At 55.4% G+C, this 22,547-nt stretch overlaps 1 protein-coding gene across 4 annotated transcripts in view; it reads right to left on the bottom strand.

Moving 5' to 3' along the window:
* Positions 1-22,330, bottom strand: part of EPHB2 (EPH receptor B2) — a 118,169-nt gene extending 95,839 nt beyond the window's left edge. For all 4 annotated transcript variants that reach the window (XM_069874898.1, XM_069874900.1, XM_069874899.1 and 1 more), the window contains exon 1: positions 22,197-22,330. In XM_069874898.1, the coding sequence (XP_069730999.1) occupies positions 22,197-22,260 (64 nt within the window). In that variant the 5' untranslated portion in view covers positions 22,261-22,330. The remainder of the gene's footprint in view (positions 1-22,196) is intronic.
* Between the last annotated feature and the right edge of the window lie 217 nt (positions 22,331-22,547).

The raw sequence follows: 22,547 nt of genomic DNA, 5'->3' as shown, positions 1-22,547 counted from the left end.
CAGGGGCTTGGAACTAGATGATCTTTAAGGTCCCTTTCAACCCAAACTATTCTATGATTCTAAGATCCTTTGCAGCCACAGCCTCTCCTGCTTCATTCTCCACCTTCAAGAAGCTTTTGGTGTGCAGGAGAAGGCAGCTCTGCTATCCACAAATAATTCACCCTCATCTGACTCAGGTGCTTCCTGAAGCTGGGATAGCAGAGAACCATGGAATGGTTTAGGTTGGAAGGGACCTCAAAGCCAATTCAGTTCCACACTCCTGCCGTCAGCAGAGACACCTCCCACTGGGTCAGGAGCTCCAAGCCCCATCCAACCTGGCCTTGGACACCTCCAGGGATGGGGCAGCCACCACTGCTCGGGGCAACCTGGGCCTCCTCACCCTCAGAGCAAAACATTTCTCCATAAATCTCATCTCAACCTCCCCTCTTTCAGCTCAATACTGTTCCTCCTCAGGTCTCCCTGGTCTTTGTGCCTTGGAATCCATCCTGCACATTGAGAGGCTCACCCACCCATCAGTGGATGCTGAAAAGTCTCTTCTTTCCTTGATCAGCAGCAAAGCATCAAGTCAGCGGAGCCTGCACAAGCCCAGACCAATACAAATACTAGCAAATCCCCAGCAGGACCATCTTGTCAAGTGAAAGATGGTTTTGCCAGGGCAGCAGATCCCAACTCCTGCTCACAAAGGGTGTCACCATTGCATGTCCTCAAGCTCTGCCAGGGGAGGTTCAGGCTGGACATTAGGAAAAAATATTTCACGGAAATGGTCATTGGGCACTGGCAGAGGCTGCCCAGGGAGGGGGTTGAGTCCCCTTCCCTGGAGGGGTTTAAGGGACGGGTGGACGAGGTGCTGAGGAACATGGTTTAGTGTTTGATGGGAATGGTTGGACTCGATGACCTGGTGGGTCTCTTCCAACCTGGTGATTCTATGAAATCCAGCCATCAGTGGTCTTTCTTTCGTCCTAATCCATCCCATTCAACTCAACTGACCCTGTACCTAACCTGAGGCTGAGGCAATCGTCAACTCCTCTCTCCATTTCAGCAGGAAATCTGCCCAGGGCTCCTGTTGTAGAGGATGGTGAGAGCCAGGGAGAGGTAAGCGCAGAGTGACCACCATGTGTGAACCAAGCTGTCACAGAAGACTGTGCGTTTGCCTCCCTAAACCGTGACTCTTCAAGCTCCCAGCTTGTCTACTAAGGAGAAGGTCCAACCACACCATCACTGGCGTATCAACCCACCCCAGCAGGGAACGGGATGACCCTACACTGTAAGCTCATCACAGGGTGGTTAAGCTGAAGATGATGCTGGAGAAGACATCGCAGTTTGCATCAGTTCAGCTGAACCACTATTGCATCAACATAAATCAGAAACCTGCTCTGGACATGATGGACACAGAGCCAATGACCCAGCTCTCACCACCAGAGTTCTGCTTCTTGCTCTGCCTGCTGGTGCCTTCTACCAGTCAATATTTGTCCCCGTGGTGCTGTTTCATGCCCTGTGATCGGTGCAGTCCAGCTCGTTACATAATTCTAATGCATAAAGTGCATTAAAGACCTGGAGCTCTACAATTTCAGATCTCCTGATGGCACAGAACAAGGGCAAAACCACCTCAATCTCCCCTCTTTCCGCTTAAAAACCCCGGGATAGCCGTTAACACTAGATTGGAAGAAAACCACAAGAAAGCTCTGGTTCCAGAACTGGTCAATCTTTGCACGAACACCTGGGCAGCAGAGCAAACACAGGTAGCTCTTTCCAGCCCTGTGTTTCCAGAAAGCATCGCCATCCCCTTTGCCAAGGTGGGGAGCAGAGATCATAGAATCATAGAATCATAGATTCACCAGGTTGGAAAAGACCCATTGGATCATCGAGTCCAACCATTCCTATCAAACACTAAACTGCGTCCCTCAGCACCTCGTCCACCCGTCCCTTAAACACCTCCAGGGAAGGTGACAGCACCAACCTTTCAGTTAACAGCCGAATGATGAGGCCAGAAGCACTCTGGAAGGCAGGAAGAGACGTCAAAAAGATCTTTCCTACTTGCAACAGCAGCCGGAGGAAAAGCTGGTGCAGATCCACAAGGCTCACCAGCCAGTGGAGACAATGAGACTGCAGACAACTTCTGAGTGAGAAGCATCAGACCTTGTAATACTTTAGGGACTGGGATGGGGAGAACTAAAAAAAAACAGATGCATTCTACAGCGACAGACTCAACACTTCAAGAATCAGCAAGGAAGACCCCATGAGGGGACGCCTGGGAGAAGAAGAAAGCTGGTAAGTCCTTGAGAGCACTAACACAAAGCATCTCAATGCAGAAGGATCACGTTCAGGAGATGCACCAGGATTACAACACGGTGAACTGGGAGGCATCCAAGGTCTTGCTCAGCCTGAAACCACTTCTGGGAAAATAATGAAAATGCTGATGTAATTCCTATCATAAAGAATTAAAGACCAGGAGTATAATTAGCACCAGCCAACAGCTTCTACAGGAAACCGCTCTTGTCAAACAAATCTGATTTCATTCTTCACTGAGATTACAAGTGCAATTGGTGAGAGGAACCATGTACAAAGCAGGAGGCTTTCTGCCTCCTGAAACCAGGAGGTGTGACAGCAGCTCAGGGAGCAGAGCCACCTGGGCTAGTGGTGGCCGAGTGCTGCCTGGCCCATGGCACTGAAAACACACGCAGAGGATGAAGGGCTGATTCACTGGCGGGTCCCAAGAAGCAGCTCCCAGCGCTGGATCTCAGGGGGCTCTGCAGAAACCAGCCCCAGGCACACTCTTGTCTTACAGTCAACGCAATGGAGAGTGAGGAAGGAAGCTGATGCTGAAGTATCTAATGCTCTTCCAGGCTCATAGAGTGAAGGGATTCACCTCACTTGGCATTTGCTACATTAAAAAATCATGCTTCCACTTTAACGTAGTTGTTAATTTTCTACAGATAATGACGGAGAGATAAAGGACTCAGTGGATGTGTCAGATGGTCTGAAAGCCATCTTCTCCTCAAAGGTTCTGTGTGACCCTCATAAGGTTCAACAAGGCCAAGTGCAAGATCTTACACCTGGGTTAGGGCAATCTGCAGATTCAGTACAAGATGGAGGATGACATGATGGAGAGCAGCCCTGAGGAGAAGGACTTGAGGTGTTGGAGGATGAGAAGATCAACGTGAGCCAGCAATGTCTGCTCGCAGCCCAGAAACCAACCGTGTCCTGGGCTGCATCCAAAGCAGTAGGACAAGCACGACCAGAAAGGGGATTCTGCCCCTCCGCTCTGGTGAGACCCCACCTGGAACCCTGCATCCAGTTCTGGAGTCTGCTTCTGGTGGATCCTGGGGGTGGTTGTCCTTTACCCAGTTCTAGGCTGCTCAGGAGACAATAATCCCCAGGGATCAGCACTCTGCTGAGTGCTTTTCATTTCAGTCTCTCAAGCAAGTGAGGCCGGTTGGAGGTGCAAGCAGGGATGGCTGGAGAGGGGCTTGCCGGCCTTTAATGCTTGGAATAGTTTTGCTGCTTGCATTTGTAGGGCTCCAGCGGGGATGAGACTTGCTGGTCTCCATGGTTTTATGTGCCATGGGACTGTGCCAGCAGTTTAATCACAGCTGAACCCTCATAGAGCCGTGTAAAAAATGTTGTAGTTGGGATTAGGTTACCCATCCTTCCTATAAAAGACTCTATAAACAGTCCATCAAGCGCAGGCGCTCATTCCTCTGCTGGCTGGGAGCTCCTTGGCTCTTAATGGCTCTGGCATTGGCTTTGACTAAGTCTTCAGGGAGGGGGACACGGCTTTAAAGGAGCTCCCGAAGGAAGGCCCTTCTGCTTGCATTAGGGGGGAACACGACGGGGCTGGCTTGGCAGAGGCAGCGTTGGATGTCAGAGGATCTGGCTGGGCAGGCAGGGGGTGAGAGGCAGCCAGGAAGAGCCCAGAAGGCGCTGAAAACAGCAGCTGCTCCCTCCTCACTGCTGAAGGCTTTTGCTATAGGGATCCGCTGTTTGAATCATAGAATCACCAGGTTGGAAAAGACCCACTGGATCATCGAGTCCAACCATTCCCATCAAACACTAAACCATGTCCCTCAGCACCTCATCCACCTGTCCCTTAAACCCCTCCAGGGAAGGTGACTCAACCCCCTCCCTGGGCAGCCTCTGACAGTGCCCAGTGACCCTTTCCATGAAAAATTGTTTCCCAATGTTCAGCCTGACCCTCCCCTGGTGGAGCTTGAGGCCATTCCCTCTCGTCCTGTCCCCTGTCCCTTGGGAGAAGAGCCCAGCTCCCTCCTCTCCACAACCTCCTCTCAGGGAGTTGGAGAGAGCAATGAGGTCTCCCCTCAGCCTCCTCTTCTCCAGGATAAACACCCCCAGCTCACTCAGCTGTTCCTCATAAGGAGGGTGCTGGAGAGTCTTCCCTAACTTGGAGAGAGCAAGGACCGAGGAAACCTCCCACCTCCCAGCACACGTCAGCAGTCTTCTCTCTGCTGCAGCCTGAGCGAGTTCCTACAAACTGCTGAAAACCCTAAAAATCGGGCTGGGCACCAACCAGTCTCTTTCCTACCAGAAGTGCATTCCCACCTCCACCAAGGATGGGATTCTGCCCCTCCACTCTGGTGAGAACCCTCTGGAGCCCTGTGTCCAGTTCTGGAGTCCCCAGCACTGGAAAGACGTGGATCTGTTAGAGTCCAGAGGCGGCTTGGAGCAACCTGATCCCGTGGGAGGTGTCTGTGCCCATGGACAGTGGAGTTCGAATCGAATGACCTTTGAGATCCCTTCCAACTCAAACCATATTTCATGATTCCATGAAATAAGATTTGGATGGAGAGAGACTGGCACAGTGGGTAGCTCCAAGTGCAGGCTTGGCACGTGTTCACATCAAACCCACGCTGGCAGACAGGCTTGTGCAGCAAAGCAAAGCCCCCTGCTCCAGACCCTCAGATCAGCTGGAAAAGGGAAAACTGGGGGAGGCAGGAGCCCACTCTGCTGGAAGACATTGATGGGGGCTGCACAGGAGATGTGCATCCTCAGGGGACGGGATCACTCAATGTTAGAACTGCAGGGTCTCCCTCAGCAAGGCTCGTAGGTGGGATTCCTCCAGGCAATTTGAACACGATGCTTGTTTCATTTTATTGTTCTGAACTGGAACAGGACCAAGGCTTTCCCTTTTTTTTTTTTTTTTGATTTCTTTTGGCTTTGTTAACTTAATCATTGAATAGTTTGGGTCAGAAGGAACCTTCAAGACCATGGAGGTCCAACCCCCTGCCACGGGCAGGGACACCTCCCACTGGATCAGGCTGCTCAAAGCCTCATCCAGCCTGGTCTGGGACACATCCAGGGATGGGGCAGCCACCACTGCTCGGGGCAACCTGGGCCAGGGCCTCCTCACCCTCACAGCAAAACATTTCTCCCTAAGATCTCATATCAATCTCCCCTCTTTCAGCTCAAAACCATTTCCCCTCATCCTATCCCTGCACTCCCTGATCAAGAGCCTCTCCCCAGCTTTCCTGGAGACCCTTTCAGTCCTGGAAAGCTGCTCTAAGGTCTCCCTGCAGCCTTCTCTTCTCCAAGCTGAACAACCCCAACTCTCTCAGCCTGTCCTCATACAGGAGGTGCTCCAGCCCTTGGATCATCTCCGTGGCCTCCTCTGGACTCTCTCCAACAGCTCCATGTCCTTCCTGTGATAAGGACTGTCCCTCTGGATCCATCCCTCTTCTCCAGTGTGTTGACCGTGTCACACAGCTTGGTGTGTGACACTCATCCCCTGTTTCCAGTTATCCATCAATTTTTCTGGCTGCCCTCACGATACTCCCTGGCACAAAGGGAAGGCTCCCAGTGCTCCCAACGATCCCACAGCCACGCAAGATGGCCTTTCAGAATTAAAGCTCTGGAGCACAAGAAGCCACCATTGACTTCAAATCCTTCTTCTGCATCAAATAAAAGACGCCTACACATGGGAAACCCTGCGCGGAGCATCTCCAGGCGCAGCAGCCAGGAGAGGGACGTGTTCCTCAGAGAACAGTTGGGCTCTTCATGTGGGATGGGACAGTGCCAGGAGGTTTATGCACGCGTACAGCATATTCCTGCCACTGAAGAAGGAAAGGAGACCCCACAGCACTTTGGGACACTGTCACCTGAGCTTGTGCACCCATGGAAGTTCTTTTTCCACAGACCCTGACGCACCGTGCACAGGGTGATGGGCACCTGCATGGAACCACAACAGGGTGGGCGCGCTGCCACGGCTTGATGTGCTGTGGGTACCCTTGGAGACCCACAGCAAGACCAAGCCCTTCTCCACCCCTCTGACCACCAAGGCTGGTGGGTGACACACCCAAAGCTGACCTGGCAAACCCCAGTTTTTCCCCTCCGTAGCCCACACACTGAGGACCTCCCAAACGTGGAGAAAAATGCTGGCTCAGCTTTTCAAGGGCTCAGCACCCACAAGTGGGAGCTCAGGCCATATTTAGGCCACCCAAATTACAGGGCAAGACTTCTCCTCGAGGGTGACCTGCTTCACTTCCCCAGGCATAAGGCCACGTGGGCTGCCCCTGCCACCCTGTCCGGATCCACGGGTCCCTCTCGTTGGTCCTAAAAGGTGCCACTCCCAAACCTACCACAGCCCCAGGCAGTGCCCCCTCCACATCCCTTCCTTCCCAGGCATTTTTTGAAACAGGGAGTAGCACTAAGCTGGGTGAGAGTGTGGATCTGCTGGAGGGTCGGGAGGCTCCAGAGAGATCTGAACAGGCTGGACCACTGGGGTGAGACCAATGGCAGGAGGTTTAACAAGGCCAAATGCCGGGTCCTGCACTTGGGGCACAACAACCCTGAGCAGCTCCAGACTAGGAGAAGTCTGGCTGGAAAGTGCCTGGAGGAGAAGGACCTGGGGGTGTTGGTGACAGCGACTGACCATGAGCCAGCAGTGGCCCAGGTGGCCAAGAAGGCCAAGGGCATCTTGGCTTGGATCAGAAACGGCGTGGCCAGCAGGGCCAGGGAGGTTCTTCTCCCTCTGGACTCGGCCCTGGTGAGACCGCTCCTCGAATCCTGGGGTCAGTTCTGGGCCCCTCACCACAAGAAGGATGTTGAGGCTCTGGAGCGAGTCCAGAGAAGAGCAACGAAGCTGGTGAGGGGGCTGGAGAACAAGAGGAGTGGCTGAGAGAGCTGGGGGTGTTTATCCTGGAGAAGAGGAGGCTGAGGGGAGACCTCATTGCTCTCTCCGACTGCCTGAAAGGAGGTTGTGGAGAGGAGGGAGCTGGGCTCTTCTCCCAAGGGACAGGGGACAGGACGAGAGGGAATGGCCTCAAGCTCCACCAGGGGAGGTTCAGGCTGAACATTAGGAAAAAATTTTCATGGAAAGTGTCAGTGGTCACTGGCAGAGGCTGCCCAGGGAGGCGGTTGAGTCGCCTTCCCTGGAGGGGTTTAAGGGACGGGTGGATGAGGTGCTGAGGGACGTGGTTTAGTGATTGATAGGAATGGTTGGACTTGATGATCCTAGGGGTCTTTTCCAACCTGGTGATTCTATGATTCTAAAGCAGCTCTGCAGGACCCAGCATGCAGGGTTTGAACTTCACCTGCAGCCCCACAGATAAGCAAGGCGGGACTTGTGCCATGCTGAGGGATGAGAGCAAACCCCAGGAAGAGCTGGCTCACTCACCTTTTGGCAGGTGCCCCCACACACATACCGTGAGCCCCACCAGGATGGGGATAATCTCTTGCTCAGCCCCAGAGAGACCAGCTTGGATGCACTCCCTAGCAAAACCTTCCCTGCACGCATCCACACCTCCTGGCTATCCCATGGCTCATCAGAAACCAGAGGTGCCCAGGACACCTCCCCAGGCACCACTCAATCCAAGGAGGAGCATCAGCAACCTCATGGAGTGGTGCAAGGTTTTGCCGAAGCCAGGGACAAAGACCAGATGCCAAATTGGAGCAGCTGCCAGGAAATTCAGCATTTCCAGAGGATCCATGTCTCTCAAAAGCTGCTGCTCTCCAGCCAGAGCAGGTGTCAGTCACAGCAGATCTCATGGCTGCTCTTCAGGCTGAAGGCACGAGAGTTTGACATCAGATCAAAAAGAAAAAGCACTGTTAGAAACTTCTCTGCTCTCCATCTCGCCTATGGCCTTGGAAAGAGAAAGGTGAAGAGCCAAAAGGAGGAGCAAGCCAGGTGTCTTGGCGCTGGCTCCATGCAGCAGCGCAACCATCCCAAGCAGGCATCTCCCCATCACCAGGCGATGCTCAGAGCGGGTCTGCTCCTCCCTGGGACAGAGCCACCTCACTGCCCATCACCCACCAGTGCACACGGACTCCACAGAGCACTCACGTGCCCCAGGAAGGCTCCTTCACACCCCACACCAGCCTCATCCCATTCGCTGCCTGCTCTTTGGAGCTTGACACCAAGCGCCACACAGAGCCTGTTCAACACTTCCCAGCAGCCAGCCAGCAACCCCTCCTAATGCTGCCAACATCCTAATTAGCATCTTTCCTGCACCTGCCTTGCTCCCAGCTGCTCTGCCTCTGCCCCAAACGCTCTCTGAGGTTCCCCGAAAGGCGAGGAGGCAAAAAGGGTCAAGTCCTAGAGCCTCGGTACCTCATCCCCTCCAGGCTCCGTAGGCTCCTCCAGCCCACGCCAGCTCCCTGCTGCTCTGCTCTGTGGCTGCTGTCAAGGGATTTCCACATAGCATCACGCACACTTCTGTGCTTTTCCTTTCCGAGCCTCCAGAGAGGATGGGAGAAGCCTCGGCAAGGCAGGTAAAAGGAGAGCAGCTTTGTCCCAGTTTTAGCACGATTCCAAGCTCTGCCTGGTGAACGCATTTGGAAATCATCCCTGGTGGGGCTGCTCTGCTCTGCCTGCCCCGATCCACCTCCTGCCAGGCAGGAGTGAGCTCAAGGGGACAGACGGCTCCATCCCACACTCCAGCACTGGACAATGAACACCCTGCCCAAGCACCAGCTGCTTTCTTCTCCCCTGGGCAGGACGACATCAACCTTCCACACCAGAGCCGCAAGGAAGCTGCGTGCCCGCTCGCTCGGAGCACGCAGGTGGCTCTCAGCAGGCAGGCAGGCAGCTCTCACAGCCTGGGACGTGCACACAAAGGCTGGGGATGAGCACACAAAAACCAGTGTACAGCCACCTGCAAGGGAGCTCCACAAGCAACCTTGGAGGCATCATGTGGGGATCCTGCAGGAGAGAGCCACAAGAAACGCTTTCCCCAAAGCTCACACGCTGCAATTAACCCCCTGTGGGCAGCGTGCTCCAGCCCATGCACTCGTTCCATCTCAGCCACGCCACCCCCAGTTCATGCATCTCTCCTGCTCGCTTTGTCCCCTGACACCGGAGAGGCTTAAAAAGTAAAACGAGGCAAAGATTTATTAAGTGAGGCTCACCGCAAAGGCTTCTGAGTTGCAGTTGTGGAGCCTGGAAACAGGATTACAAGCAAAGCAAATCCTGGAACATGGCTATAACCTCTGCCCGGCAAGAGGTGACCCCTTACGTGCTCCAGCCCACCTCAAACCCAACCGTGCAGCGAGCACTGACTGCAGTGGCTCCTGGCCAGCTCGCAGCCACTCACCCACCACACCAGCCTCCTCGATGGCCCGAGGCTCCTCGAACCTCCCCTCTGCTGCACTCAACATAGTCCTGATCTGCAACAGATTTTCTACCCTACCTTGCTTCAAACCAGCCACACATGTAGTCGTAGTCCAGACCGCTCCTAACCTGTATTTAAGACCACAAACAGCTTCTTTGGACACATCCATAGAATAGGTGGGAGATGTGGGATCCTTGTATAAACCCCAGGCACGTCCTAGGACCAAGTCCTCCTCTGGGGTCAGACTGATGGGTCCCATCACTCGTATCCTCAAACGGCACGACCAGCAGGGCCAGGGAAGTTCTTCTCCCTCTGGACTCAGCACTGGTGAGACCGCTCCTCGAATCCTGGGGTCAGTTCTGGGCCCCTCACCACAAGAAGGATGTTGAGGCTCTGGAGCGAGTCCAGAGAAGAGCAACGAAGCTGGTGAGGGGGCTGGAGAACAAGAGGAGCGTCTGAGAGAGCTGGGGGCGTTTATCCTGGAGAAGAGGAGGCTGAGGGGAGACCTCATTGCTCTCTCCAACTGCCTGAAAGGAGGTTGTGGAGAGGAGGGAGCTGGGCTCTTCTCCCAAGGGACAGGGGACAGGACGAGAGGGAATGGTCTCAAGCTCCACCAGGGGAGGTTCAGGCTGAACATCAGGAAAAAAATTTTCACAGAAAGGGTCCTTGGTCCCTGGCAGAGGCTGCCCAGGGAGGGTGTTGAGTCACCTTCCCTGGAGGGGTTTAAGGGACGTGTGGATGAGGTGCTGAGGGACATGGTTTAGTGATTGATGGGAATGGTTGGACTCAATGATCCATTGGGTCTCTTCCAACCTAGTAATTCTGTGATTCTGTGATGGAACGGGCCATACAAAAAGCTGAGCTTGCCAACAAAGAGACGCATCTCACGAGAGGAAGGCTTGAAGCCGAACTCATAGAGGCAGCACCTTGTCCAGACCTGGGAAGAATGAACTGCAGAGGCAGTGGCAGGGAAGGATGCTGCCTGGTCCTTCCAGGAGTACTAGCCATGGCCACTGGTCCATGCCTGGAGGGAGCAGAGAACAGTAGATGCAGGCAGGTGTGGGTCCTGGTAGGACACTCACACCAGTCTCTGGGGTAAAAGCAGCCACACACCTGGAGGCACCTGAACAGCCTGTTCCTGCCCAGTTTGTCCTCAGACACATCATGCCCAAACCTCTGGTCTCAGCAAGCAGTGCAAGCCAAAGCACTTGGGTTCAGTGGCCACCCCACAGGAACGAGCAGCCTCCTGGGAGGCTCAGTAAAACAGAATCTCCTCTGGAAGCTGAGGAATACCCATTTCCATGCTCCAAGACAGAGTGCTCCAATCAGCCCTCCCTTGCTCCGAGAGGCTCTGTGATAGGGAAGACTTGCACTGCCACACCACTCTGCATGGGATGCTTTTCACCCACAGCATCCACAACCAGGGTGGCAGAGGATAGAGATGCTTCTCTCTTCTGCTCCACTCTAAGTCGTCCAGGCTCACAGAGAGTCCCTGTTTGACCCTCCTCACCCTCCCTGGCTCTCCTCCTCCTCTTCCTCACAGAGCTGGTGATGCATCAGCCCCCCCCCAACCCCAGCAAGGGTCCCTGCAAAGCATGACGAGGACGTGCAACCAGAGCTCACCAACTCCAGCAGGGCCCCACACACTCTGGGGACATGTTTTGGGAGATGAGGTGACATTTCCCATGGAATGGGATTTATTCAGCCCGCTGCTGGGACCCTAAATAAGCAGCGAGCTGTTCGGCTTGAGATAACATCGCCTGGGACATGGCTTGTCCTATAACGGTTGGACTCGATGATCCGGTGGGTCTCTTCCAACCTGGTTATTCTATGATTCTATGATTCTATAATCCACTGCAGATCAGGTGTCCCTGTCATCCCCAAAGCCTGGGTGCAAGCAGAGAGAACCGAGCCCCTCATGGCCAGCCCAACCACCTCCCCCTCCTCTCCCACGCCGGGGTCTTGCAGCCAGCCCAGCCGCCAAGTGCATTGTTCCCTTTGTCTGCCCTTTGGAGCACGAGCTCGCCCAGCTCGCGGCGTCCCCTCCGCAGGGAGGTTCACACGCTCGGCTGCCCCCACCACCCCCCGAACAGCTCAGCCAGCGGGCGAGGGGCCATGCGCCTCCCTCCCCTCAAGCCAGATGAACCCTGGGGCAAGGGCAGCTCCTCTCCTCCCCAGCCAGATGTCCTCGCCCTCCAGGACGCTGAACAGGGCACAGGTGAGCGTCAGTGGGCAATTCCCAGCAAACCTCCATCTCATCTGGCCACAACCAAGAGCCTGGGTGCGGCTGGATGGCATTGCCACACCCAGAGGGTCCATCACCATGGCCAAGGTGATGAATCTGGACACACTCCAGAGCCTCAACATCCTTCTTGTGGTGAGGGGCCCAGAACTGACCCCAGGATTCGAGGAGCGGTCTCACCAGTGCTGAGTCCAGAGGGAGAAGAACCTCCCTGGCCCTGCTGGCCACGCCGTTTCTGATCCAAGCCAAGATGCCCTTGGCCTTCTTGGCCACCTGGGCCACTGCTGGCTCATGTTCAGTTGCTGTCAACAAACACCCCCAGGTCTTTCTCCTCTAGGCAGCTTTCCAGCCAGACTTCTAGTCTGGAGCTGCCCAGGGTTGTTGTGCCCCAAGTGCAGGACCCGGCATTTGGCCTTGTTAAACCTCCTGCCATTGGTCTCAGCCCATGGATCCAGCCTGTTCAGATCCCTTTGGAGCCTCCCGACCCTCCAGGAGATCGACACTTCCACCCAGCTTAGTGTCATCCACAAACAAGCACCCAGGACACCTTTGCCTCAGAAGCCTCAGATGGTCTTGAAAGTTGGGAGCTGGGCGGCAACGGGGCCCCTACCGAGCACTGGGCATCCAGCATTGGAGCCGGGAGAAGATGCCTTTCCCTGTGGGAGTGACCTCAGATAAGACAACTGCCTAAGGATGCTGAGCCAAAGGGACCTTCATTTCCCACCCAGAGAATCAGAGAACGCTTTGGATTAGAAAGGACCTATACAGGTCGTCCAGCCCAACCCCCTGCAGGAGCAGGGACATCTTTATTCAGATCAGGTTGCTCACAACCCCATCCAACCTGGCCCTTAATGTTTCCAGTGATGGACCTCCACTGCCTCCCTGGGCAACCCCAGCCAGTGCCTCCCCACCCTCGTTGTAAAGCATTTCTTCTAAACCTCCCCTCCCTGAGCATCCTTGCTCAACGATGCTCGAGGAAAAGATGTAGAAATCACCTCCCTTTCTGCATCCCCCACCACGGGTTCTCTGCTTCATCCTGCCCAGCACACTCCTGCCTCCACCCTCCATCACTCCTGGCTTTAAACCGATTGCTTGAAAACTCAAGGGTAAGTAAAAAAATATCAAATAATGACCCATGCCCTCCTCGCTGCCCTCTCCTCCGCACCTCCCATGGTCCCACGCATCCCTGTGCCCCCACCCCACCTTCCCTGCATCCCCCATCCCTGCATCTCTCCTGTACACCCATCTCTGCCCTCCTTTCCCAGCCTTTCCCCGTTCGGAGCTGATGCTTTCAAAGAGCCATCCACAATGACTTTAAGATCTCTTTCTTAAAATGCTAATAAGTAATTTAAAGACTGCCACTGTGCAGGCATGGGTTTAGGGTAATTTTTTTTTCCCTGTGAATCCCTTTTCATTCATCACTGACTACATTTAATCTGCCACTTTATAGTCTGGTTATCCAGTGTCATGAGATCCTTTTACAATATTTTAAAGACAACTGTTGTTTTTATCGTCCTGAATAATTCGCTATAATCTGCAAAGTTCCTCGCCTGCAAGTTCCCACCCCTTCCCCGTGCAGTTATGAATACGTCGCGCAGCACGAGGCCTCATGCTGACCCCCATCTAGGGGGAAAACTGACTCTTTGTTTCCCCCTCTTTAAGCAGATTTGAATCCATCAGAGAGCCCTTCCTCTAAAATTACTGCTCTGGAGTCTCCTGGATCACCCAGGGAGCTCTTTGTAAGGGATGCTCGTCCCATTTGCTCTCCTCAAATATTCATTTTACCAATTCCTTTTCAAACAGAAGCTCCGCTGCCACCGCCCCAGGGCAGCCTCTCAGCCGGAGCCCCCCTGGCCATTTGGAGGGACACTGATGTTGTCCCTCATCTCCCCATCCTGGTTGTGTTTAACCTCCCAGCTCTCACTTGTGGAGATTAGGCCAATATTTCACTACTTCTCACTAATTACTTTCCAAAACCGCTCTCAGCCATACGTGGTCTATGGTCACCACACCAGACTTTCTGATTTTTATATTTTTTTTCCCATTTTCTCCTTTTCAACACCACTTTTATTTTCAGAAGAGCAGCTTCTGCTACTGGTGGCTCCTGCAATTGGCCATTTAATCAAGATTTTTTTGAAATAAACAAACAAAACTCCCATGTTAAACAACCATGTGCATTTTTCCTGAGCTTTGACGTCGTTTCACAGAATCACGGAAACGTAAAGGTTGGGACAAACCTCTCAGCTCATCCAGTCCAACTGTCAGCCCAGCCCAGTTGTGCCTGCTAAACCCTGTCCCCAAGTGCCACCGCCACACGTTTCTTGAACCCCTGCAGGGATGGAGACTCCACCACTGCCCTGGGCAGCCTGTGCCAGGGCTTCATCACTCTCTCAGTGGAGAAATGTTTCCCAATATCCAATCTGAACCTCCCCTGGTGCAACTTGAGGCCATTTCTTCTCATCCTACCACTTGTTACTGGGGAGAAGAGACCAGCACCCACCACACCACAACCTCCTTTCAGGGAGCTGCAGAAAGCAGAAATTTCCTACACCACATGCGAGTATTTCACTATTTTCACTGCTCCCTTTAGCTTGCTCCTTTTTTCACCTCACTTACAACATGTTACTGCGTAGTACTTTTCAGTGCTGATCATTTTGCAGATACGATGCTCTCTCTCTAGGAGAGGTAAGGTGGAAAGAATGCCATTTCTTAGACTGACTGATAAAGCTTCACAAACTTTGGGAGCTCAACAGCCCCTTCTCATACCCACCAGGAGACTGAAACTGCTCCCACAAAGCACACCTCACCCAGCATAGAATCATGGAATAGTTTGGGTTGAAGGGACCTCAAAGCCCACCCAGTTCCAGCCCCCTGTCATGGGCAGGGACACCCCCCTCTGGATCGAGGTGCTCCAAGCCCCATCCAACCTGGCCTTGAACATCTCCAGGGATGGGGCAGCCACAACTTCTCTGGGCAGCCTGGGCCTCCTCACCCTTGTTCTGAAGAATTCCTTCTTAATGTCCAATCTATATCTTCTCCCTTCCAATTTAAAGCCACTCCCCCATGTCCTGTCACTCCAGGCTCTTATAAAGAGCCCCTCCCCAGCTTTCCTGGAGCCCCTTTCAGTACTGGAAGCTGCTCTAAGGTCTCCCTGCAGCCTTCTCTTCTCCAGCCTGGACAACCCCAATTCTCTCAGCCTGTCCTTGTACAGGAGATGCTCCAGCCTTCGGGTCATCTTCACAGCCTCCTCTAGACCCGTTCAAACAATTCCACGATGCTCTGGGCTGGATCAAGGGATCCTCTTTTCCAAAAAGCAGTGATCATTCATAGTCATTTCAGAATAACCTCCCTATGTGACAGGTGCAGAGCCAAGGACCATCCACAATTATAGTTGTGCTCCCTGCCCTCGTGGCCCGTTTCATCATAGAATCATAGAATCACCAGGTTGGAAGAGACCCACCGGATCATCAAGTCCAAACACTCCTATCAATCACTAAACCATGTCCCTCAGCGCCTCGTCCATCCGTCCCTTAAACCCCTCCAGGGAAGGGGACTCAACCCCCTCCCTGGGCAGCCTCTGACAGTGACCAATGACCCCTTCCGTGAAATATTTTTTCCTAATGTTCAGCCTGACCCTCCCCTGGTGGAGCTTGAGGCCATTCCCTCTCGTCCTGTCCCCTGTCCCTTGGGAGAAGAGCCCAGCTCCCTCCTCTCTACAACCTCCTTCCAGGGAGTTGGAGAGAGCAATGAGGTCTCCCCTCAGCCTCCTCTTCTCCAGGATAAACACCCCCAGCTCTCTCAGACGCTCCTCTTCTTCTCCAGCCCCCTCACCACCTTCGTTGCTCTTCTCTGGACTCGCTCCAGAGCCTCATCTCCCTTAATGCTCACCCATCGGTGCCACGATGTCAGAAGATTAGCAGAGAACTAGTGCTTCATCCCCAAACACAGAGAGTCAGAGAGGTAGATGGCACAGCGTGATCCTCACTTACTCCTTGGCCTCCACCCTGCTTTGCTCAGGGGGGTTGAAGCAGGGACGTACCACACAGCATCCCCAGTACCTGCACCCTGGCACGAACTTCCACCCAGCCAGCGTTTTCCAAGACATCCAACGCAGTGGAACCGCTATATCCCCCCCAACATCCCTGCGACTCCTCTCCTTCCTCGCCCCCTCCACGCTGCTGCCTCCCCACCCACCTCCAGCATCCCTGGGTACCAGCCAGGGCAGAGCCCCCATCCCAACCCCCCCGAGCAGTGCCTCTTCCTCCAAGCCGCGCCACACGTCAGTGCCTTATCGCGGGAGGCCCCGCCGTTACCCACTTATCTAAGAGCTGAACTTTTGCCTCTAAGCATCTCCCCTCTACCCCCATCCCGACGCAGGCCAACAGGCAGCCACACTTCACTCCGATGTCTCTGCAAACCAGAAACCAGGTTTGGTAGGGTTTGCAAAGCAGGATGGGACCTGATGGGGATCTTTTGGGGTTTTAAAAAAAAGGACTTTCCATGGGATGGGAACCTTCCACCCACTCCCCAGACAGACTCATACGTGAGCACCTGTCTCAGCAACATTGCTCTGTTGGGAGCTGGTGTGTTTCTGGGGCAGGAGCTGTGGTCTCAGACTCTAGTTTCTCACAGCTCTGGCTGCATCCACCCCAAAGCACTCACGCCTTGGTAGGAATCTCAGAATTCAGTATTTACCCACCTCCCAAGGCAGGTTCCATACCCCGGCTGTGCTCACCCCTCCTTACAGCTCGCTCAGGTATGTGCACACAAAGGCAGATCCTCAGCCTGGCTGCAAAAGGGACCTCTGCTCCCACCCTTGGGGACAGTCACGACCCCTTGGCAACCCCAGACCCCTCTGCAGGGTGTCCAAGGAGCTGGGGGACATCAATGACCATGCCAGCTCCCAGCTCTCATCCCCTACAGCCCTTTCCCACCTCCAGCATCTGTTCACTCAGCTTTTGTCACCCAGAGAAGCTGGCAAGGGACCGCTTGTGCCCACCTGGGAAAAGCAGAGGAGCAGAACTGAAACAGCAGCTAAAAAGATGTTTAAGTAGAGCACCCATTTGGCCTCCAAGAGGCGCTTTCTCTCTTGGCCTCTGCTCCGGTGATGCAAAGGGTCATCAGCGCAAGGAATGCACCTCGTCAAAAATTAACCCAGGACGCGGGGCCGAGGAGGGGAGGCAGCAGCAAGGGCTGACCCCGGACCATAGTTTCTGCTCAACACCCCACTCCTGAAATTTGATTCCAGCCTAGACTGTAGATTTGGACTTCAAACACACTGGGTGGATCATTCCCTCAACAGCTCCCATGTTTCTCCCTCGTTCTCCTGCCTCATCCCATCCTCCAATTACGCTGAGCTCTCACCAGGTAGCTCCTATGGTCCTGGCACATCCCAGGCCTGCACTGCCACCCTGGAGCACCAAGGTCAAAGCAGCTGCCCTGGTGTGACCTGTAACCCCACAGGCTTCTGCCCCCGAGACCACGAAGCCAGATATAATGAAGGACAGACCAAGCCCTGTGTCTGCTGACATCCCTCCACAGTGCCCCAGGCCTGGAGGAGGCTACGGAGGGGCAGGAGAGCAGCATAACCATGTGTGCAGAGATGGGACTGTATTTTAACACAAAAATGTTATACATAAGAATACAATAGCCTGAGTATTATAGAATCAGAGAATCACCAGGTTGGAAAAGACCCACTGGATCATCGAGTCCAACCATTCCCATCAATCACTAACCCATGTCCCTCAGCATCTCGTCCACCCGTCCCTTAAACCCCTCCAGGGATGGTGGCTCAACCCCCTCCCTGGGCAGCCTCTGACAGTGCCCAATGATCCTTTCCGTGAAGAATTTTTTCCTGATGTTGAGCCTGAACCTTCCCTGGTGGAGCTTGAGGCCATTCCCTCTCGTCCTGTCCCCTGTCCCTTGGGAGAAGAGCCCAGCTCCCTCCTCTCCACAACCTCCTCTCAGGGAGTTGGAGAGAGCAATGAGGTCTCCCCTCAGCCTCCTCTTCTCCAGGATAAACACCCCCAGCTCTCTCAGCTGCTCCTCTTCTTCTCCAGCCCCCTCACCAGCTTCGTTGCTCTTCTCTGGACTTGCTCCAGAGCCTCAACATCCTTCTTGCGGTGAGGGGCCCAGAACTGACCCCAGGATTCGAGGAGCGGTCTCACCAGTGCCGAGTCCAGAGGGAGAAGAACCTCCCTGGACCTGCTGGCCACGCTGTTTCTGATCCAAGCCAAGATGCCATTGGCCTTTTTGGCCACCTGGGCCACTACTGGCTCATGTTCAGTCAGCTGTCAACATTATATACATGTGTGTAACGTAACCAATGTATATCGTGCACATTTTAATTCATTATTAACTATGGAGGAGCACAAAGGTCCTGTCTCCAGCTCGCTCGGAAGATGGACACAGGTGTTCATGTCCAGCACCTCAGCCCTCCCAGCGCTGCATCTCTCTGCAAGCCCAACACCAGGGTCAGGACCGCGACCACCCGATGCAGAAAGATGATTAACTCGCACCAGGTGATCCCCTTCACCCACCAACACCCCCACACCACTGGCTCCTGCACCCTAGCAGATAGCAGGGCCAACCCCGTTCTCCTCTCCGTTTTTGGCACGGAGCCTCCAGCCACAGAAACCTGCCAGCACCACACGGTTTATGAAAAGTTAACTCCAGTGGGATTAGGAGCCTTCGTGTTCTTTATCCCCCCTCGCAAGCGAGGGAGCCAGGCTGTTGATGTGAAAACCCCAGAGTGCCCCTTCCCAGCTTCTCCAAAACACCCGGCAAGATATTGGAACCTCAGAGCCACACGCAGCGCACGCCATTGGGAATACAAAGCGGAGCCATTAGTGACACCGACCGGTGTGGATCCAGCCCCTTCCTGGGCTCCTTTGTTCTTGACTTTCTGGTTGGGTTTTTTTGTTGTTTTGGTTTTGGGTTTTTTTCATGGATAAACACAAAAAACCCACTTTCCGCTTCTCAGCCTCAACCTTCCCAGCCAAAGCCACGATACCTCGCGACCACCTCATCAGCCGCCTGCGATTCCCAACCTCTGCTTTCTGTACGTTGTCATCCACCTCCCTGGTTTCCATATTGATTTATGGTTTACGTTCCTTTCACATTTCCTTTTAACAGAGCTGGTTTTAACCAAACAGCCTTCCCTCACGAGCCTAGGACGCTCTTTCTACTGGACAGTGAGTAATCAACTTCCAATTTTCATCCACACTCCTGTTTATATTTCCTTCCCTATCGGCTTTGTTTCTAATTAAGGTTTGTTAAATGTAAGCGAATATATAGCGTACAGAGAAACAGAAAGCATGTAGATAAATAAACACCCCACACACACGCGCACTGACTAAGGCTGCGCTTTCAACCGCGGATCCCAAAGCACTTTGTCATGTTCATTAACAAAACCTCGTGGCTCCCTTGGGAAAAACGTTTGTATTATTTTATGCCTTGTAATTAGGAAAACTGAGGCACAGAGGAGACGAGTGAAATTACCAGCGTTGCAGCAGAGCTCTGTAACAGAGCCGAAAACAGGACTCGAGAGGCAGGATCCCTGGGTGAATAACCAGAATGCGTTTTTCCCCTGAATAAAGTCCTTTTTCCTTCCATTTTGGCCCTGGGAATTTGCCAGAGCTGGCGATGCAGCCACCTCAGAGGTGCCCTGCGGGTGCAGTGAGGACCAACCACCACCTCCTTGACTCATGGGTCCGTGTGCCTGAAGAGATGGGACCCAGAGCACCTGGAGATGCAGATGATCACCACATCCAAGCATCCCAAGGAGTGCCAGGAACAGGCAACTCCCAAAGAGGAGGAAGGCGCAGAAGCGCACCCGGGAAGCTGTGGCCCTCATGTTTTCTCCTCGCCAGCTCTCCAGAAGCCTTGGCAATGCGGGGAAGGCTGGGACATGCTCACTGGCTGCCACACGCACACACAAGGCAGGAGGCAACAGCAGGGATGAGGGGGGACCACCCCGATGAATTCAAATCATCATGTTCAGCCCTGGATGGGGATGGTTGCTGGAAGCGTGGCGCAGGGACCCCATCAGCCACCTCCTCGGGAGCGTCCCCATCCATGGAGAAGCACAACTTTCACCCCTTGGGTGGGTAAGACTCCCTTACACCACCATCCACCCCCTTGTCCCCAGATCTGCATTCCCCATCCCTCGGGACGCGCCCCGGTGCTCACGCATCCAGCGCCCGCGACTCCTGCCATGGTGCCGGGGAGGTAACTCACGTCCGCAAGCAAGCGCGCAAGAGCCCTGGGAGCTGGTCACCAACCCTCGGCCGCTCCTGTGGGTTATTTGGGAAAGGCAGAGCGAGGTGGGGGTGTCACCCCGTCCCCGTGCAAGTCGCCGGGTCACCTCTCCTGCCGTAGGCAGCAGGGCTGGCTCCGCACAGCCAAGTCCACTCGGGCCCCACCGGCCACGCACAAACCCCACTTTAAGCATCAACGCCAACGGTTGATTGAGCCCGAGGTCCCACTTGGACATGCATGTTCCCACAAACACGCTCATCACCCCAACGTCCCGCTAATTAAAACCATACTGGGCTCATTTGAATAGCATAGCTGGCTAGCGCTCTCCGCTGCAACGTAAATAGTCCTATTTATGCCAAGCTCCATATTGTAAATATCACGATGTATAGCTGGCCAACCCATGAGTCATCTCCCAAAACTCCAACTTAATAAATGGTGCCTCATCCATGTTCCAGACAAACACAAGCCACACAGCTCCCACCACCTCCACGCCCAAGGCCAGTGGTGGCCGCTCAGCTTGTCCACCGGCCTGGTGATGCCACCCAGCGCCTTGCCAGCTCGGAGATGGCTCCGTACCAGCTCAGAGATGGTCTTCCCACCATGCGTAGATCCCCGTTGAGCAAATTGTACTGGGATGAGCCATTTTTTGGCCTGACACCTTGCTCTCGCCCCCGCCCAGCCCAGTTCTGAGCATCAGGGCCACCCAGGAGGGAGCTCAGCTCCAAGTGGGGATGAAAAGAAAGCCTCATCACCCATGGGGAGCCGGCCACGAGCTCCAGCACGCGGCAAGGCCTGGGCAAGCAGCGCCTCAAAGCTTCTCCAGCAGTGGGATCGGAGAGGGGGACCCCCAGCATCCCTGGTACCCAGCCAGGTGAGGGCAGGGATGCCCACCTTTGGGGGGGGGGGGGTTGGGGAGAGGGGTAGGGAGGGGCTGGAGGTGGGTGAGGGGGATGGGTGAGTACAGACAGACACACAGACACACACAGCTGAGGGACCCCCCAGCCCCAGGCTCCAGCGTCCCCCAAACTTCGCCTCCGTCCTGCACTATGAGGGGGTACGGGGTGGGGGACGACAGACAAACGGACGGACAGACAGAAACACAGTGCCACCCCCTAAAAAGAAGGAGGAAAAGGCGAAGCAGCGGGCACCGGGGGACCCGAGAATCCCCAGGGGACGATGGTACCCAAGAAAGGGAGGCACCGGGAGGGGACAGGGGAGAGGGGTAGGGATGGGGGAGAGGGGATGGAATGGGGGAGAGGGGCAGGGATGGGAATGGGGGATGGAATCGGGGAGAGGGGCAGGGATGGGGATGGGGGATGGAATGAGAGAGAGAGGGGCAGGGATGGGGACGGGGGATGGAATGGGGAGGGGGCAGGGATGGGGGAGAGGGGCAGGGATGGGAATGGGGGATGGAATGGGGGAGAGGGGCAGGGATGGGAATGGGGAGAGGGGCAGGGATGGGGGATGGAATGGGGGAGAGGGGCAGGGATGGGGATGGGGGATGGAATGAGAGAGAGAGGAAGGGATGGGAATGGGGGATAGAATCGGGGAGAGGGGCAGGGATGGGGGAGAGGGGCAGGGATGGGGGAGAGGGGATGGAATGAGGGAGAGAGGCAGGGATGGGAATGGGGGATGGAATCGGGGAGAGGGGCAGGGATGGGGCTGGGGGATAGAATGGGGGAGAGAGGCAGGGATGAGGATGGGGAGAGGGGCAGGGCTGGGGGCTGGAATGGGGGAGAGGGGCAGGAATGAGGATGGGGGATGGAGTGGGGTAGAGAAGCAGGGATGAGAATGGGGGAGGACACACACACACAGGCACAGAGCACACGAGGAGCCCCGGGCTCCGGCACCCCCAGCTTTGCAGCTCTTTTCCCCCCGAAACTTCACCCCCCCCCCCCCCCAGGGTGGGACCAGAAGGATGGACAAGACGGGAACGCGGTGCCACCCCCTAAAAAAGAAGGAGGAGAAGGCGAAGGGGCCTCGCCCTGCCCCGAACGTCCCCAAGGCCCGGCGAGCGGCGCCCCAAAGCCTTCCCAGCCGCGGGTAGACGCCGGTTCCTGGGGGGGGGGGAGCGGTGTGGGGGGGGGCTGAGGCGGCGGCGGGGCCGGAGGGGGGTGGGCTGGCGGCTCCCCTACCTTCTCGGGCGGCGATGAGCGGCAGGAGGGCGAGCGGCAGGCAGCAGAGCCACCGCGGCGCCATGGTGCGGGCTCAGCGCGGGCCGCGCTCCATCGGGGCGGCGGGCGGGGGGCGAGGAGCGAGGGCAGCCGAGCCCCGAGCTGGGGCCGCCGCGGCCGCGGCTACCGAGCGCTCGGCGGGCCCCGGCCCCGCCGCCGCCACCGCCACCGCCAGGGGAGGAGCCGCCGCGCCCCGCCCCGCCCCGCCGGGGGGAGACACGGGGGGCGGGGGGGGGGGGGGGGCGAGGTTTAGGGGGGCTGCAGGGAGAGAGGTTTGAGGGAGAGATGGGAGTGACGGGGAGCGAAGTGGGG

The sequence above is a fragment of the Phaenicophaeus curvirostris genome, chromosome 22, assembly GCF_032191515.1.
Source record: "Phaenicophaeus curvirostris isolate KB17595 chromosome 22, BPBGC_Pcur_1.0, whole genome shotgun sequence".
NCBI lineage: Eukaryota > Metazoa > Chordata > Aves > Cuculiformes > Cuculidae > Phaenicophaeus > Phaenicophaeus curvirostris.
This window is presented reverse-complemented; position numbering and strand designations above follow the sequence as displayed.